Source organism: Amblyomma maculatum, chromosome 3, assembly GCF_055883805.1.
Source record: "Amblyomma maculatum isolate TAMU_Amacu chromosome 3, ASM5588380v1, whole genome shotgun sequence".
Taxonomy (NCBI): Eukaryota; Metazoa; Arthropoda; class Arachnida; order Ixodida; family Ixodidae; genus Amblyomma; species Amblyomma maculatum.
The window spans coordinates 20,543,830-20,560,816 of record NC_139346.1 but is presented as its reverse complement, the minus strand read 5'-3'; the positions used below and the strand labels follow the sequence as shown (position 1 = coordinate 20,560,816).

Genomic DNA, 16,987 nt, shown 5'->3' with positions numbered 1-16,987 from the left:
TCAGAAGAGATGCACATACACTCGAAATCGATGACCTATGTGGGGTTCACTGACTTTGGTGGTGCAGATACCGGTGATGACTTGGCTGACCACGGACCCGTGGCATTCCGTGCATTCGAAGACTAGTATTGTCAGCCAATTGCAGTGTTTGCGAGCAAAGGGCAGGCGAAAGGAACAATGATCGCGCAGCTTGTTTTAAAAGCTGTTTTTATGCTGGAGGAGGCTGGCACTTTTGTTGATGCAGTAGTGTGTGACAGAGCAGCCACCAACCGCTATATGTGGAAAGAGTTTGGTATCAGTGGTAATCTAAACTGCACCACGAGCTCCTTCACACACCCTGCTAATGACAAGCGTAGCATTTTTGCTTTTTTGGCTGCTCCACATCTTATGAAGTGTGTGCGTGATGGTCTGTTTTTCCAAAAGGTTCTGAACTTTTCCAGTGGCCGTGTCCAATGAGCCCACTATGACAGCTATTTGTTGAAGACCAGAAGCACTTTCCTGTTTGCCACAAGCTCGCATGTGGCCATTTGAATCTCTCAAACACTGAAAAGATGCGCATAAAACTTGCTACCAAGCTGTTTGGTCGAGGTGTTGCCAGCATGTTGGAGTTTTATCACAAAAGAAAAACAATGGGACTGGAGAACGTTAAAGGAACAGTAGTATTCAGTAGTATTCACTTCGAAATTTAATGATCTCTGCAATGCACTGAATCGCAATCATCCTAAAGAAGGCATCACGGCAGGCAGCAAAGTTTTGAGAGTTCTCGCCTCCTTGTTTCACTGGCTTAACAATTGGAAGAAGAAAGTGGCGGCAGGAAAGATATCCCGTGAACCTCTTCTTACAAAGCAGATGGCAGCAGGCTTGCATGTCACAGTTTTGTCAGCTTTAGAGCTGACAAGATATCTGCTCAAATAGTGGGACTTAAAGTATGTATTGAGTGCAAAATTTAATCAAGACATACTGGAGAGGTTTTTTGGGGAAATCCTCCAAGCAGGAGGTCAGAATGACCATCCCTCTTTACCCACATTTCTTCAGCTCTACCATATGCTTTCAGTGTACAGCCTTATCAAACCGTCAAAGTTTGGAAACTGCGAGGTAGAGCGAGCTCGAGAAGCCCATGTGCTCACAATGGCTGACTTAAGCTTGCATTTCAAGTGGAAGACAAACAAAACAATCACCTTCAGCAATTAAAATGCAAACGAGATGGCTTAGTTGCCACTGAAGTTGAGTGCGATGAGGCATTTGGAGAGGTATGTGCTAAGCCAGAGGCCGTTGATTGCATTGTTTATTATCTGGCTGGCTTTATGTGCACAAAAATGCTGAAGTGTTCAACGTGCTCAGTATGCCAACCGAGCATTGCTGAGGAAACTGAAGTTCACGCTCAGCCTGAAAGCACATTTGTAAAATGTAAGAAAAGAGGAGGGCCCCTGCACCCAAAGTAGAGCATTTTTTCTTCACTGCAGGTGGCTGAAAAAGAGTTTCAGCGAAATGCCACACACTGGAACGCATATGAGCAAACAGTAGAGGCTATGCTGAGAAACCATACACTCTCCTTCCCTTGCAAGGACAACAAAAATTTATTATGGCAAATTTGCTGCACTATTATATAGCTATACAAATGACTCAGGTTTGTAAACAAAGATAGACTCAAAAGTGAAAATGCAGCATCTTAGGAAGCTTGTTTAAGGTGCCATATCCCCTTGTTTTGTACTCGGCTGTCTTGTGAGATATTCCGAAAGCATGGCCCTGCAAAGAATACATTGCATGCTTGTGGCAACCACGCATGATTGGAGATGGACCAGGTTTAGAAGACACCGCAACCCGCATTTCGTGTGGGACCATAATTTTCACCTAGTTATGAAGCTGGAAACCAAGATATGCTTGTGAAGAATAATGCTCGTGAGAAAACCGTATGCGAACGAAGGACCGCCTTTCATTAACGGGGAAGACATGTATTTGACGTGAGTGGCTCGAATGCATTGACATCTTAATAGGGTATTGTTGGAAACCTCTTTTTAATTAATACTTCTTAGAATTCAGCATTCAGCACAAGCCAGATTATACTGCATGCATACAAGCACCATAAACTTGCCATCGATACAGTGGTCATTCTCGAGTGCCAAAGCACACTTAGGTACGGATGGCGTTTCTAAGCTTAGACATCCAAGAGGACATGTCTAAGCTTGCTTCAAAAGGCTTGCCAGAAGACTGCTGCACAGGCATATATCAGGTAGTTTACTTGCCATATTTACGTATGCAAGCTTGTTTGTGGAGCTCTGCATGTAGCGCCATAGCCTCTTTTATACTCTGTGTTGCGCGAACAATAGAGCGGCGCCATCGGGTAAAGTTGCGTGGTGCTGCCGCTCCCCTCGCTGAGGGCGCCACTGACGTAGGGGTCGAGGCACACGGGTACGAACGTCGGCGCGGGGCCGGAGCGCTGTTATTCGCTAGCGTGATAAGTGTTCCTAAGCATGAATCGTGCATATTCAGCATGTTTACTTGTAAGGCCGACATCCACTAAGCATAACAAGTGATCATGATACTTGTTAGGCAATAGCACCAACGCTATATGACATTTTATGTCAGGCGGTTTCAAGATATTGTGCATAGCTCGAAAAACTGCATGACTGCTCCGCTAGCGCCAATGTTAATAGAAAAATTTTGATGCTAGTCTACGCTGCAATAAAACAAAATTTAAGAAGAAAGGCACCAACATTTATTAGCACATTTCACAACAGCAATTGTGCTACAAGAGTACCATGTAGAAGTGGTGTGATAAATAGTTGCCACAAGTAGGGAAAAATGTTCACGGTGACTGCTGTCACTGATAGCACTTCAGAAGCCAGCTTGATTTACAGATGATTGGAAGAACTGCATCGCAGTATGCCACTGAGATCTGTAAGGAGAACAATTTTGGTATCAGCTGTTACTTTCAATGATTCAGCGCGTCGTACAATCGTTTTTTTTTTTAACTTGAAAAACAAGGAAATACAAATATGCACGTTGCATTTTTCTGTTTCGATCACTCCAAAATAATCGTCAAAATAGGGAAAGCTTGTGTTTCTATTTTTTCACAGAATTGCACAGTTAGCAAAACAAAAAATACTGCGCTGGAGCACATGTAACATACCACACAGACAAGCTAACCAGGGAGGAAGTTAGCATCGCAGTCCAGAAAATACACGTGCATATTTAATATTATTACCTTACTGATGCGCAATAAACACACTTCTGGTGTTGTTTTGATTTTTCACAGGCCCTAATGCGGTTGAGTACGAGTTTTGCATTTTCCGATGCTAGAGAGGGACAGCGATTTAGTTGACAGGAAAACTACTATAGGCTTTGCACGATTTGGTTTAACTCACTTTAAAGTAGTCATCTTCACAATAGGTAAATCTTGTGTTTCTATTTTATCACAAAATTTTGTAATTAGTGTATACTGCAAAAAAAAAAAAAACCTTCGCTGGAGCACATCTGACACACTACGCAGACGAGCTAGGCAGGGAAGCAATTAGCATTACAGTCCAGAAAGCACACGTGCACATCTAACGTTACTATTGCAGTATTGACGCTTAATAAACACCGTGCTTGGTGCTGTCACTATTTTTTACAAGCCTCAAAGCAGCTGAGCACTTCACAGCGATCGCCGGAAAGACAAAGCAAAGCTGGCACTTACCAGTTGGTGCAATGCTGTATTCCTGCAGCACCCGAAGGCAGAGAAAAGTAGAAGCATGACCTTCCACACTGCAAAACAGTCCACGAAACAGCGAGAAAGCGGCAGTGCGAGGCTACCGAACCGCTTTGCAACACAGCGCACCCGGCACTTGCCTGGCGAGGGTGACCCTACGTTGCTGTCGCCACCTCTCGGCAGCCAGCGGCGTAACTTGTCAACGGAGGAGGAGCGGCGGCGACGGCCACAGAATGCGGAGTTGCCAGGCACAGTGTATAAAAGAGGCTATGGTAGTGCAGGCTGCTTTGGTTGATGGATGGATGGATGGAATATAGGAGCGTCCCATTTGAAACAGGGTGGTAGCAGTTGCTATCATGCTTTTTTTTTCTATATCTTAATTATTGGATAGATGGATGGATGGAATATAGGAGCGTCCCCTTTGAAACGTGGTGGTAGCAGTAGCTATCATGCTCATTTTTCTCCCTCTACATTAATTATTGTTGCTTCAGATTGATCAGCGCCATCTGGCGAGAGTGGCACCAATCACGATAAAAATGTCGCCAGCGCGACAGCCTCATTCAGACACCTAGCCTATTCTTCCACCGTGGTTCCGACCCACTTTTGCTGGCAACTTCCCTTCATTATTTTCTCTTTTATCGCTGCTTGTTATGTATACATACGTATACATAACAAGTGTACATACGTACATACAAGCGTAACATACGTACATACATATTGTGTACAGTCGTGAGTAAAAGTGGTATACAACACTTAGCTGGTAATGGACCTCGGGAAAACTGCATCGAAACGCCATCTAACGAAAGCAACAAACACAGCCATAGCGACACATGCATGTCGGCAAAAAAGGGGCACCTTGATCCCAGATAGCTGCTGCTAGATGACGTTGCAATGCAGTCTTCCCAAGCTCCACCATCGGCTAAGTGTTGTATACCACTTTTGCTCACAACTGTACATATGTATGCACTATGTATACTATATACGTATATGTATATATGCAGGGTATTGAATATTTGAGGCCCGGGTTTTAGAAAAATCCTATGCGATATCTACTGCACTATTCGAGCTGAAATAATGTTCACAAAGTAGCAAAATATGGTCTATGTTATTTGATAAGTGATTCAACATCGGTACTTGCCTAGATATTCCATAATCGATGAAAAACTGCTCTCGGCGGTGTGCACAATTTTCGCGGAAGAGAGTCAAAGAGCTGCGGATGGCACTTGCCTCGCTACTCGACAGATGGCGCACCATGTCAAAACATGCAAGAGCAAACCTTCGAGGCGGTGTATAAGAGCGGCCAACGCCATGCTGACACAGACTATCACGTCTTCCCACAGTCACTACTGAGTGCAACGCTGACAACTTCAACAGTTAGATTTCAGTTGTGGCTGCAGAGTTTGTGGACCTTCAAGTGTTTAGATCGGAACAGCAAAAAGATCTGGGCCAAAAGACTTTTACAACGCTCTACAGACCCGTTGAGGTTCCGGACGTTTTTGTATACGCGACGGTGTCCTGTGGAAAAAGAACTAATCTTCAGTGGGCCCATGTTTACTACTTGTAGTTCCCCAAAGCCTCTGTTCGTCTGTTTTGCGCGTACTGCACGACGATACCACGTCTGGCAATCTCGGATCAGCTTGAAAGTTCCACCACACTGGCCTAAGATGCAATCGACCATTGACAGATATGTGACCAGTTGGACACAATGTCACAGCCATAAACACCTTAAAGTTGCTCCCGTTGGGCTACTGTAGCAGGGGGCTGTTGCACCCTGTGCCTCCTCCTAGCGTGCCCTTTAAGCAAGCTGGCATCAACATGCTGGGTCCATTTCCAAAGTTTTGCTTTGGCAACGGCTGGATATTACCTTACTCAGTTCTGCGAAATGGCGGCTATCCCATTAGCTATAGTTCATCAAGTCTCGCTGTTCCTGCTCCACTCAGTGATCTTATGCCACGGACTACTGCATGTTATAATAAGAGACCGGGGCCATCAGTTCACGGCGGATGTTGTTGAGAAGCTCCCGGTCTATGTTCAACGAATTTTCGCCACTTCACACTCTATTACCTGCAAAATGCAAATGAACGGCTTGACAGAGCACATACACAGGACGTTGATGAATATGCTTTCAGTGTACGTGACCGCGGATCACAAGAACTGGGACACCACCCTGCCTTTTGCTACATACACTTTTAATACAGCGACTCATGAGACAACGGGCTATAGCCCTTTCTTTCTTCTGTACGCCAGGCCACCACGCTACACCCTGGACACCATATTGCCATTTTCACTAAGTGACAAACCCTGCACTGCCAATGCCCTGTGCCTCGCAGAAGAAGTTCGGCGACTGGCGTGCCTGCAGACCATTGCTTTGTAACAGCGCTTCAAGGAACGCTGTGATGAGTGCCGTCTGCACGTTACCTATGCTCCGGACGATGTTATCTGGATTTGGCGACCGCTATGACGGCGTGGTCTTCAGAAACTGTTGGCCCATTATGATGAACTCTACGTCATTATTACCTGTGTCAGCGATGTGACCTACGAGATTGCACATCTCACTGTGACAGGTAGTCATTTAAAAAAGACATAACTATCCAAAGTTGCACGCTTGAAGCCCTGCCATCCTCGTGAGGCCTGGTAACTCGCCCAACGGACTTCGACTGTGCAGGGGTAAATGTAATGCCCGCAAAGACGATGAAACGCTATGTGATAGGGCAGAAGATAAAGTGCTGTGGTGCGAGCGCAGAGCCAGAGATGACCGACTGCTGACACGGTGCCCCTGACGTCCCGTTTTTCATGAAGGCCTTCAGCATAACAATATATATATAGCTACGTATGTATGTATATGTATATACCCTTGTATGTACGCCTGCAGCTGAGCTCGTTGTCCAGCTTGCCCCTCCTGAGGTGACATTCCCAGTAAACACCAACCCATCTACAAGAGGGATATAAGCCATCTTGCCAAGGCAAGCAAGATGCCTTATAGATGTCTTAGTTGGCCTCCAAGATGACTACTATACGTATATAATATGTCCTTGACAAGATTTGCAGGACAATGCAAGATGTCTTAAGACTTGTAGTGATCTTGTAACCCAGCTAATAGTATGCCTACTTTTTTAAGCTACAAGACGTCTTGCAAGACATCATGTAGAAATCTAAAAGACAAATAATATACCTTAATATATCCCCACTGCAGACCGGAAACATCACAACCATATAGAAAAAAAATTCATCCCTTTCAAAAAGATGACAAGAACAAAGAAAAATATATTGCCACAAGCATAGCACCAATCTCTGGTGTCACGCTATCGTTTCATCTTGAACACGGGTTGCCGCTGCACTGCACAATGGTGCCGCTCATGGAGAAAGTTGCCCCACTCGAGAGCGTTTCTAGACAGCGAAATAATAGCCTGTAATTCCTAATTTCAGTTAAATATTTAGATAAACAAACATATAACCATGTACAACTCCAAAACTAAATGACAAATCTGTTAAAAAGTGCACACTAATCATTTTATTTTTCTATCGTTCGGCAACGTCGCAATGAGTCACATGGCATGTACAGGGTGATCCACTTCTAGCTATAACATGGCCACTGCTTTCAAAGCAACATTGCGTCCGATCCGGCCATTCCATAAAGCTAGGTGGCAGGCCATGTGAAGCATCAGCTCAGCGTCCCACTGTGCATAGATCACTTTGCTTCGATAAGCGCCTGTATCCGACGCAATGCTGCTTTGAAAGCAGTGACCATGTTATACCTAGAAGTGGATCACCCTGTACATAGCAGCCGTATGCGATGAGGTACCAGCAGATGCATTTTGGTTGACCGAGACTTCGGAATAATAGGCTGACATTGAGGATGGAAAGCCGCCTTGGGCAGCAATTTTCCAATCTGTTCTTGAGTTGTATCTGAACTTACCATAAGTCGATTTCCCCTTTTTGTCTTCTCTTCATTTTGTCCCTAGCGATGTCTGCTAGTTTTATTTCCCTTGGCAAGCTAAAGTGAAGCTGTGATGTTCAAATGTGAAGACTGGATGGAGCAAGAAACTGAGTGGAATTACTGGTAGTAGTATTATATCACAAGCTCTATCTGGTGTGCTATTGTTTCGGCCCGTACAACTACAGTGTCAAAAAAAAAGAACGAGTTTGATTACTTTATCCACCATCACTGATGCGAATATCTAAGACAATCTAGAAGGGTGGCAGTGAACGCTAGACGTGCACTACTGAGAAAAAAACGTAACTAATGAGTAACATGGTCTACGGGCTGCGTGGTGAAAAAAGGTCAGGACAGGAACCTTGAAAAGCAGGGAGGGTCAAGGTCAAGCAGACCGGAGGAACCTGCGACCATGAGGTCTCCATTTGGCCTCAAAGTTCATCGAATCCGGTGTCCCGCCTGGACCTGTGCTGTGCGACTCGAGATCTGTTCCACAGCTGCTGGCTAATCACAGTGGAATTAACCTCTTGGAAAACTTCTCCAAGCCCTTCAGGGCTTCGGGTACCAACTGGCCCTCCATTGGGTTCCAATGGGTTGGGTTCCAGTAAGGATCCAATAAGGTTCCAATAAGGATGGGTTCCAAAAGGAAGCCAATGCCCAGGCCAAAGTTTCCCTTGACAAAAAACGGAGCCCCAGTTACCATAGATGTCACGCCTCACAGCTTCTCAAGACCCCACTTGAGAAAAGGTCTTTCCATCCTGACAGTCGAATCGCCGCTGGAGAAAACCACCGACAGCTCTCGGACAAACTCCCCCGGAGGGGCAAATCCCTCCTCTTGCAGCTGCGCATTGGCTTAACACGGACCCCGTCTCGTATGTGCGCCTGCGGCCGAACTCGTCCAGCCCACCCCTCATACGGTGACACACACTGGGGCATTTGCTCCTAGCATGCGGCATCCAGCTTCTGCTAGTCACCAACTCCGACTTCAAGCTGGCTACCGGAATCTTGGACTCTGCTGAAACGGAAGTGCAAGTGCTCTGGCCGGCTCGGAATGAACTTTCCGCACACCGGCTCCTTATGAACTTTCTGGAGAAATCCGAACTGCGCTGTGCTCTATAGGCCTGCACAGGCCTACAGGGTCATGTGTGTCCTAAGCGGTGACTGAAAACCGCATCCCCACCCATTTCTCTACATCCTCTTCCTATCTTCTCTGGTCGCCACGAGTGATGCCGCAAAAACGGACAACATAATACACGACCGGTATCCCTTCTCTAAAATATCCCATAGTCACCACCACCCCCACCACTTCAGGCCTTAAGAAAAAAGAAAAGCAGAGGAGGGAATGGCAATAATTGTACAATTGGTGAACTGCAGTGTGAGAAACTGAAAGAAAAGCTGTCACATCTGACGACAACAGGCGGACTATTATAGGAATTTTAAGCTTTTAATATATACTGAAACTGGAGAGAAAACTCGGTATTTAAAAAGTGGAGTAAAAAAATACACCCGAAGTTTGTTTGTTTTCTTCTGAACCCGTTTGAACCCATCTGAACAGATTCAGGCAGGGTCGATCTGGCTCGAAGTAGAACGGAATGTGTCTCCGGAACCGAAACCGAACCAAAGCTGAAAAAATTGAAGTTCAACACCCTGGTTAACAAACTGAAAATGCACTTCGTCTGCGCCAATCACACAGTATTATTTCTGTGGCCAAAATAATGGACTACAGTTTATGTACCCCGAGGTATAAATCCATTATAAAGAGGTACTTCCATTGTCACTAACCACTAATAACCAAATACCGCATCTCAAGGACACACGATTCACCAACAGCAATGATTTCTTGCTGCCTCAACTAAACTTTAATTATGGAAACAAACAGTCCGGTTCTCTGGTACCATTCTTTGGAATTCATTACCAGTTATTATTAAACAACCATTAAATATTTATGATTTAATTGCATCATTCAAGGTACATTGTTCCTGTGTTATCTTATATATACCATTTTATGACTTATTTCTTGTGTTTTATTTATGTGACATGGTGTAGTATTGTTTCCATTCAAACAAAAGTGAACAGTTATATTTTCACACTTCACCCTCCACAACCCATTGATGATAAATACTGTACAATTTTTGCAATTGCTCACTTTGTACTTGTTTTTGTAATAAAGATGATGTGCATGCGCGGCAGAACGCGATCATCGAGCATGAGTTGCTGGTTGGTTGGTGTGTGGGGTTTAACGTCCCAAAGCGACTAAGGCTATGAGAGACCCCGTAGTGGAGGACTCCGGAAATTTTGACCACCTGGGGTTCTTTAACGTGCTCTGACTTCGCACAGCACACGGACGCCACTCCGTTTCGCCTCCATCGAAACGCAGCCGCCGAGGTCGGGTTCGAACCCGGGTATTCAGGCACAGTAGTCGGGCGTCTTACCACTGCACCACCCCGGCGGGGCCAAGCATGAGTTGCTTGCTATCTGCCCTGGAACAACCGTCGCTCTGGACTGACACCGTCCAGTGATTGAAGTCACTAGTTGCCAGTCCTTGGACTGGCAATAAACCAATAAATTGGAATAAACGACTTCATTTTCAATTATCTTTAGATGAGGTCCTGTCAACAGTCCTTAGCTTTGAGACCTCCTTCTGTGTTGTATTGTGTTTTGTAATCTATTACCTGCTACATACAATAAATAAAATTTTATCTTCAACTTCAATCTGAGCAAGCTTCCTTTATCCCCATGCTTCCAGAATGCCATTTTCTTTGCGCTTCTTGTGATAAACAAAATACAGCATCCAAATCTGCCAAGGGATAATGAGAGAATACTCTGGGGTTGAAGAGACCCATTAATGCTGCCGCGTAATGCCTTAAGCCGGAGCTTAAGTGTTCCCCGAACTTGTTTTTCTTTTCACCTCTGCTCCAAGAACAGAGTACATTTCGGCACCTCCAACGACCTCGTGTTTCCAGATAGAGCCTCCACCAACACTATCGCTGACCGCGGATACATAAAAACGGAGGCTGAGAAGCATATAGAACCCTGTTATGAACACGAATCCTGATTTCAAACAAAACCTAAATTCTTTGTCCAAAGGGCCTGTTGGAAAATCTGTGCCCCGGGTAGTTCTTACTGTGGCTTTCTAACTGCTAGACTGAAAAAGATTGCCGAATACCTGCAAAGGGCTCGTTCTGCATGGGGAATACGTATCAGTATAATATTTCTTCTCTTCCTATAAGTAAAGACAGACATAGATAAAATAATTATATAGCTAAATGACTGCGTTTCAGACTTCCTACATAAATGTTACAAGCGATTCCAACAATGGTTTTCTCGAAACATTCTCCCCATGCTTCCAGAATGCCATTTTTCGTAGCTTGTCTTCAGGCTCAAGGTAATTTGGTGACATGTTTTCATATAGGCAAACCACAAAGGCTTTTTGGCACAGCACGCTGGAGGGTCACGAGGTGGCCAAAAATAAACCAAAGTCCTTCAGCCCAAAATGCAGAAAAGTCTTCTTCCTTATTTGTTTGCCAATGCTGGAGTACCCATAGTCAGCAATGTTAAATACAGCTAAATGAGCCTGTTGGAACCAAGCTTCAAGGTATTGTGCAAGCACAGTGGTAAATAGGATGAGTGTACAAAAAAAAAAAAAAAGAGAATAAACCTGACCAAGTTTTCTGTACAGGCATGCTTTACTGTCAAGGCTGTGCAAAGATTCACAATCATTTCCAGAAAACACTTTTAATATAAGGGAGTGATTACTCGCAGGTGTCCACCCAAGAGAAGCCATACAGCTACAAACATATCTCTCTTGCACAGAGACATCATCATCATCAGCCTGACTATACCCACTGCAGGGCGAAGGCCTCTCCCATATTTCTCCACTTAACCCGGTTCTGTGCTAGCTGCATCCACTTGACCCCCGCAACTTCTTAACCTCATCCGCCCACATAACTTTCTGCCGCCCCCTGCTACGTTTTCCTTCTCTTGGAATCCAGTTTGTTACCCTAAGCGACTATCGGTTATCCTCTCTTCGCACTACATGTCCTGCCCATGCCCATTTCTTCCTCTTAATTTCCACTAGAATGTCATTACTTGAGTTATTTCTCTGACCCACTCTGCACGCTTCCTATCTCTTAATGTTAATCCTATTATTTTTCGTTCCATACACAATACGCAGAAAAAGATATGCAAGCCCCAATTGCTACTTTTCAGCTGGACATTTACCCCAGCCACACCAAAATAAAGAAATGCGCTATCTTCCCTACACAAGCCTTGCCAGATATACCAATACAGCAAAAAAATTTAAACCCACTACAGGACACCAACCAGATGAGGCTTGAAAAGACCTCAGAAGCAATGGAACTCAAAAATGGAAAACATTACAAGGTGCAGCTAATAATCAATAATTTAGGACCATTAAACAAATTTGTTTCACTGGTGTGTACTTATTTTTATGAAATAAACGAAGCATTCAAGTACCTTGCAAACACTAGAAGCCACAATTCCAGTCATTCTTCTCCACTGCCCCAAAGTATACAAAAATTATTTGACCTGCAAACAGAGAGAGGCACTCACCCGCAGCAGGCCGAACTCGGCAATGAGGCTGAATGGCCCGGCCAGGGACTCATCCCATACGATCGCCTACAACAAACACACAGGTGGTCAACAAGCTGGCCCCACCTGGCGACTTGGACAGCATTTGCAGTGCAATAACTGCAAAATGACAATTGCTTAACAGAGGCAAAAAACAAAGCACGCATGCTGCGTGTCCCATGCGTCTATTTGTCCAGCAGCCAGGAGAATTCCTGGGCTAACATATTCTTTCAGCACTCAACTCTGATTGGCAACAAAGAATCAAGCAACACTTTGCAAGGAAAACTAATTTCTTGGTACTTTCACGGCTGTCTTTAAAGAGAAAGAGCTCTGGAGGCTGGACTCGAGTTATTTTCAACAAATAAAACTTGACAGCTCCTACAGTGGCACGAGCAGCGATACATTTGGGCTGTCTTTTTGATAGCCTTCACATCGTCCACATAACGCCAGGCTGACGTATCATGGAATTTCAGCCCAATGAAAATTGACTGCAGAGAAATGCACCTTTGGTGGCTTCAGTTAGCGAGCTCCAGAGCTGCCCCTGCTGCGGAGCTTCACTCATTTCTCACGGCGTCTTCTTTCGGCTGCTCCAAGCCGCGTAAACCCTTTTAGCTTAGGCGCGCGCGAGCGGAGCGCAGGGAGAGCGCTGGAGCGTCTTCCTTACAGCACATGGAAACTCGCAATAGCCAGCAACACCGGCAAGAAATAACAAAGTCTCAAGCTGTAGCTGACGGTTTCAGGAAAGTCTGTGGACAGAGAAATTTGTACAAAAGCTGTCCTCACGCCGCCCTCAGTGGCGCATCACAAATGACTTCAGGAAGAATTTCAGCACGGAGATTCTCCCGGCTGAAAACGCTTGGGAATTATACTTGTTTGCATTCTGTTACTAATGTTGCAGATGACGGATAAACTAAAACCATCCTTTTTCTACCTTCCACTTTTATTTCATAAGACACTTCAGCCACGGCCTTGTTTACTTTCGCCTTTTGAGAGATACTAGGTAAAAAAAAACTGCGACACCATTCCGCCGAAATCTGTCTAGCATTAGGATGTTGTCAAAAAGCAAAAATATGGTAGCGTTTTAACGTGGCTAAGCCGAATTATTTACCGAAAGCTCTATTAGCTTGGTTTTACTTCGTTTAGTTCGATTTAGCTTGAGTGACGACATCGCTACTTGTAGACACCCATCGTCAACAGTCGCGCGGAGAATGCGACAGCTGCTCTATTTTCCGCGAGACATGCAATCAGCGAACTTTTGATGAGCTCAGGCACTTTCACCTTGGTCCCATTGCACTTGTCGAGTAGTCCGATAAGTTCTCTTCTTGCAGCCTCACGCAGCAACGCAATGTTCACCCTTCCGTTGGAGAGGTGCGCGGCCATTTTCGAATCCGCCCCTCTAGACGGCTAATTGAAGGCTAGTTTCGCTTTAGTTTCGTATGTGTTCATTGGTTTTATCCACCGTGGTTTTGTCCAGCGCTGTTCTGGTAGAGTTCTGGCATTCTGGCAGTTCCTAGAGTTAACAGGACACAAGAATGTGTTGAGAAAAACATAAGTTACAATTTATAAATAGTGTCTGCAGACTGACAAATTCGTTGAAAAATATTGTAAAAATGACTTACGACGCTTGATGCAGATTTTCCCGGCCAACGCTGGTGCAACCAACAGGAATAAGCGAATAAGCCATCTACTACCACTGCTGATGCAACCGAGTCATGACCGAGTGGCAATAAGCCAATCCTTATGTCCATCATTTATATCATTAAAAATTCAGTGGTTTAGATCAATTCAGAGACGTCCAGAATGGCTCACCTGGTAGCGACATTGCATATCAGAACCTAAAAATCCTTTAAAGAGCAACTCCGGTGGTTTCTACATCATGTTGAGTTTTGGATTGCTTCACATTCCTCGATGTATCCTGACTCCGAGACAAAAAACCGCGTTTCGAAATTCCAAGTAGAACTATTTTATTGAAAGAAAAACAAATAACCGAAACCGAAACTGCTTTTGAGGCCAAAAATCATTGCAAAAACGACGTTCCAGTGATTCCAGTTGACGAAACAGTGACGTCACACGCGTTGGAGGGTGGAAATAAAAGCATAAAAGGGCCATTTGTTTAACCTACACCAGCTACACATAGAAAATTTGGAAGGTTATATTCTATGGGCAAAATTCGTCCTTGGGGATGTTTTCTCCTAGGAGTTGCTTCATAAGGGGCCCTTTCATCCAGGTACGGTTTTTCTGGCACCGAATTTTCCGGGGACGTTTTTACCTACACCAGCAGATTACCTTGCACCCATGATATCTGTATGTACAATAGAACAGCTTATCTTAAATCTCCCTGTCACATCATGCTTCATGGTGTTAATGTAATCCAACATATATTAATGTGATGTTTTGGTCTATAATTTTAAACTGCCAATAATTTAATGTGACATGAAAGTGTGGCTTGGTTTGGATTACGAGTTTAGCTTCCCTAAGAGGAGGACTCCGAAAATTTGACCACCTGGAGTTCTTGAATGCATACACATATTGCATAGTACACAAGCACCTCACGCTTAACTTTGAGCGAAATGCAGCAGGATGAACATTTTGCTCATATCAAACAGAAAATTAAGTTTTCAATGCTTCGCATATCTTAGGCATCTGAAAAACACACAGCAACTACGGCTGTGATAATGCAACTATGGATGTTTCCACTGCCTAAGAAGTGGGGCTGACATGCTGTCTGCTTCCTTGTCATTCAATTGATCATGCATTAAGTACCCACACTCAGGCTGTGTTACAAATCGGTATTCACCTAACCAAGCAATCGTTGCCCTTCCTTGATACATTCGCAATGGGATGCTGAGGCCAAATTGAAGTTTTAAGATTTTTGGCTGCCCTTGGGTCTGTCAAACGCATGTTTGACAACAAAGTCCTTTATTGAACACAGGCCACTTTATTCGGGCAGGCCACAAGCTACATTGGGGTCTAGCCAGGACTGTAAAACTCGTTTCAACCTGCAAGCTAGATTGCAAGTGTTCCATCTGGGCAACTGTACACAGGGCAGTAGGCTCAAGGAAAGAGGGTGTTGGACTGCTTTTGAAAGAAGGCATATCATACTCTGTATGCTATATGTAAAATGTGTTGAAACAGTGTGTGGTGGAAGGTTTATCTGCAAGAATGATGTTGGTACCATCTCTACAGTTCAAGATCCTGAAGTGACCTGTCTTTCTCCTCTGCATGATTACATTCCTTAGCACGTTTAGAAATGAAATTCTAATGGCTGACTAGTAACCTCAACCTTTTGAGTACAGAGTGGAGCAATGAAAAAGAGAATACATTTTCATTTTATGCTCAGCTTTAGCCTTAAAAGCTCGTCATGCCTATTTGTATTCAGGGAACTTCAAGTTTTGTTCTAGGCTTGGCTTTTCGAATAACTATTTCCAAACGCCTGATACCAACCCGCATAGATGCGTTACATAATCTGTGAAACCATAAATTAGACCTGTGTGCCTTGCCATTGCTACAAGTTGCTTGGAATAAGGGCACCTGGAACATTTGTTTAAGAGAGCAGATGACACTTGTTGTGGCATACCTACTATAGTACTGACTTTTATAATAATGTAACGGGAAGAAATATGTTCACAAAAGAGTATTGAAGATATATACAGAGAGAGAGAGAGACGGCCAAGGAGCCAAGCAATGAGGGCTCATTCCTTGAATACACTTTGTCTTCCCCATCAACCACATAGCAGCATTGAGCCTCATCCTCTTTCTGCAAGCCTAAGGCCATGACTATATATTATTGTTATTAGCTTAAAAATAGCATCACTGTAAGTGTTGCTGAGCATCATTTGGTAATCTTTGCTTTTAACTGATCTGGGCAGCGCATGTACAACAGGTAACCAGAAAAGCAATGCAAGTGTTTCTTAGAGATTCTTGAGGAATTCAAAATTTTTGAACATGGAAATGTAGTTTAGTTTCTGCATGCCAAAAGTGAGAACACATGCTATAAATTGAGATTCAGCTTGTCGGAGACATACTGACGTAGATGCATATCGGTTTACCGTCCCCTCCCACACAGGCGCAGTGGCCGCAATTGCACTCACCCGTCAATGTGCGTGCGCAGGAGGGGCCCAGCAAACCGGTATACTTCTACGTCAGTACGTCTCTGGCAAGCTAAATCACTAATGATTCAAAGGAAAGCTGTGCATTTTCCTTACAACGGTTACTAGTGCATGTGCACCACCTGGTGCATTTTCACAACCTGCGGGTATTTATACTCTGGATAATCTATGAGGCTTAACATACCAAAGTGACTTGGGCTATGAAGGATGTTATAGGGGAGTGCTGTGGACATTTCGCCCACCTAGCATTCTGTAATGTGCACTGAATCACACAGTGCAAGTGCACCATGTGTTTCACCTTTGTTCAGGGGTGGCAGTGTTTCTATAGGTACTCTGTTCTGCTTCAAACTGCTTTCCCTGCTGCATCCTGCTTCAAACCCGAAATTAGGCCTAAGACTGCTCCATACTAGCTGCCTGAATATTTTACCTTGAAATTTAGCAGAATGTGGCTTTTTGTCACACGGTAGGTCACTGTATTGCCTACTAAAAATGCGATCTGATTCAGACTGATTTAATTCATCAGGCCGGTGGCATGTTGCGAGTGGTGCATCGGTGCTATCCAGGCCGCCATAGTCGAAACGATGGAAGTGCAGCGGTGGCAGAGGTCTAATGCATATTGTGTGGGGCCAAAAACATGTTTAGTTTCTGTGAACTAGAGAAGCATGC

The 16,987-nt window shown here is 44.4% G+C and overlaps 1 protein-coding gene across 1 annotated transcript in view; it reads right to left on the bottom strand.

Moving 5' to 3' along the window:
* LOC146194319 (vacuolar protein sorting-associated protein 33A-like) overlaps positions 1-13,933 on the bottom strand; it is a 149,031-nt gene extending 135,098 nt beyond the window's left edge. The window contains exons 1-3 of the mRNA XM_084597348.1: positions 13,832-13,933; positions 13,491-13,722; positions 12,195-12,260 (exon numbers count right to left, since the gene is read on the bottom strand). Coding sequence (XP_084453474.1) covers positions 12,195-12,260; positions 13,491-13,592 — 168 coding nt within the window. The 5' untranslated portion in view covers positions 13,593-13,722; positions 13,832-13,933. The remainder of the gene's footprint in view (positions 1-12,194; positions 12,261-13,490; positions 13,723-13,831) is intronic.
* Between the last annotated feature and the right edge of the window lie 3,054 nt (positions 13,934-16,987).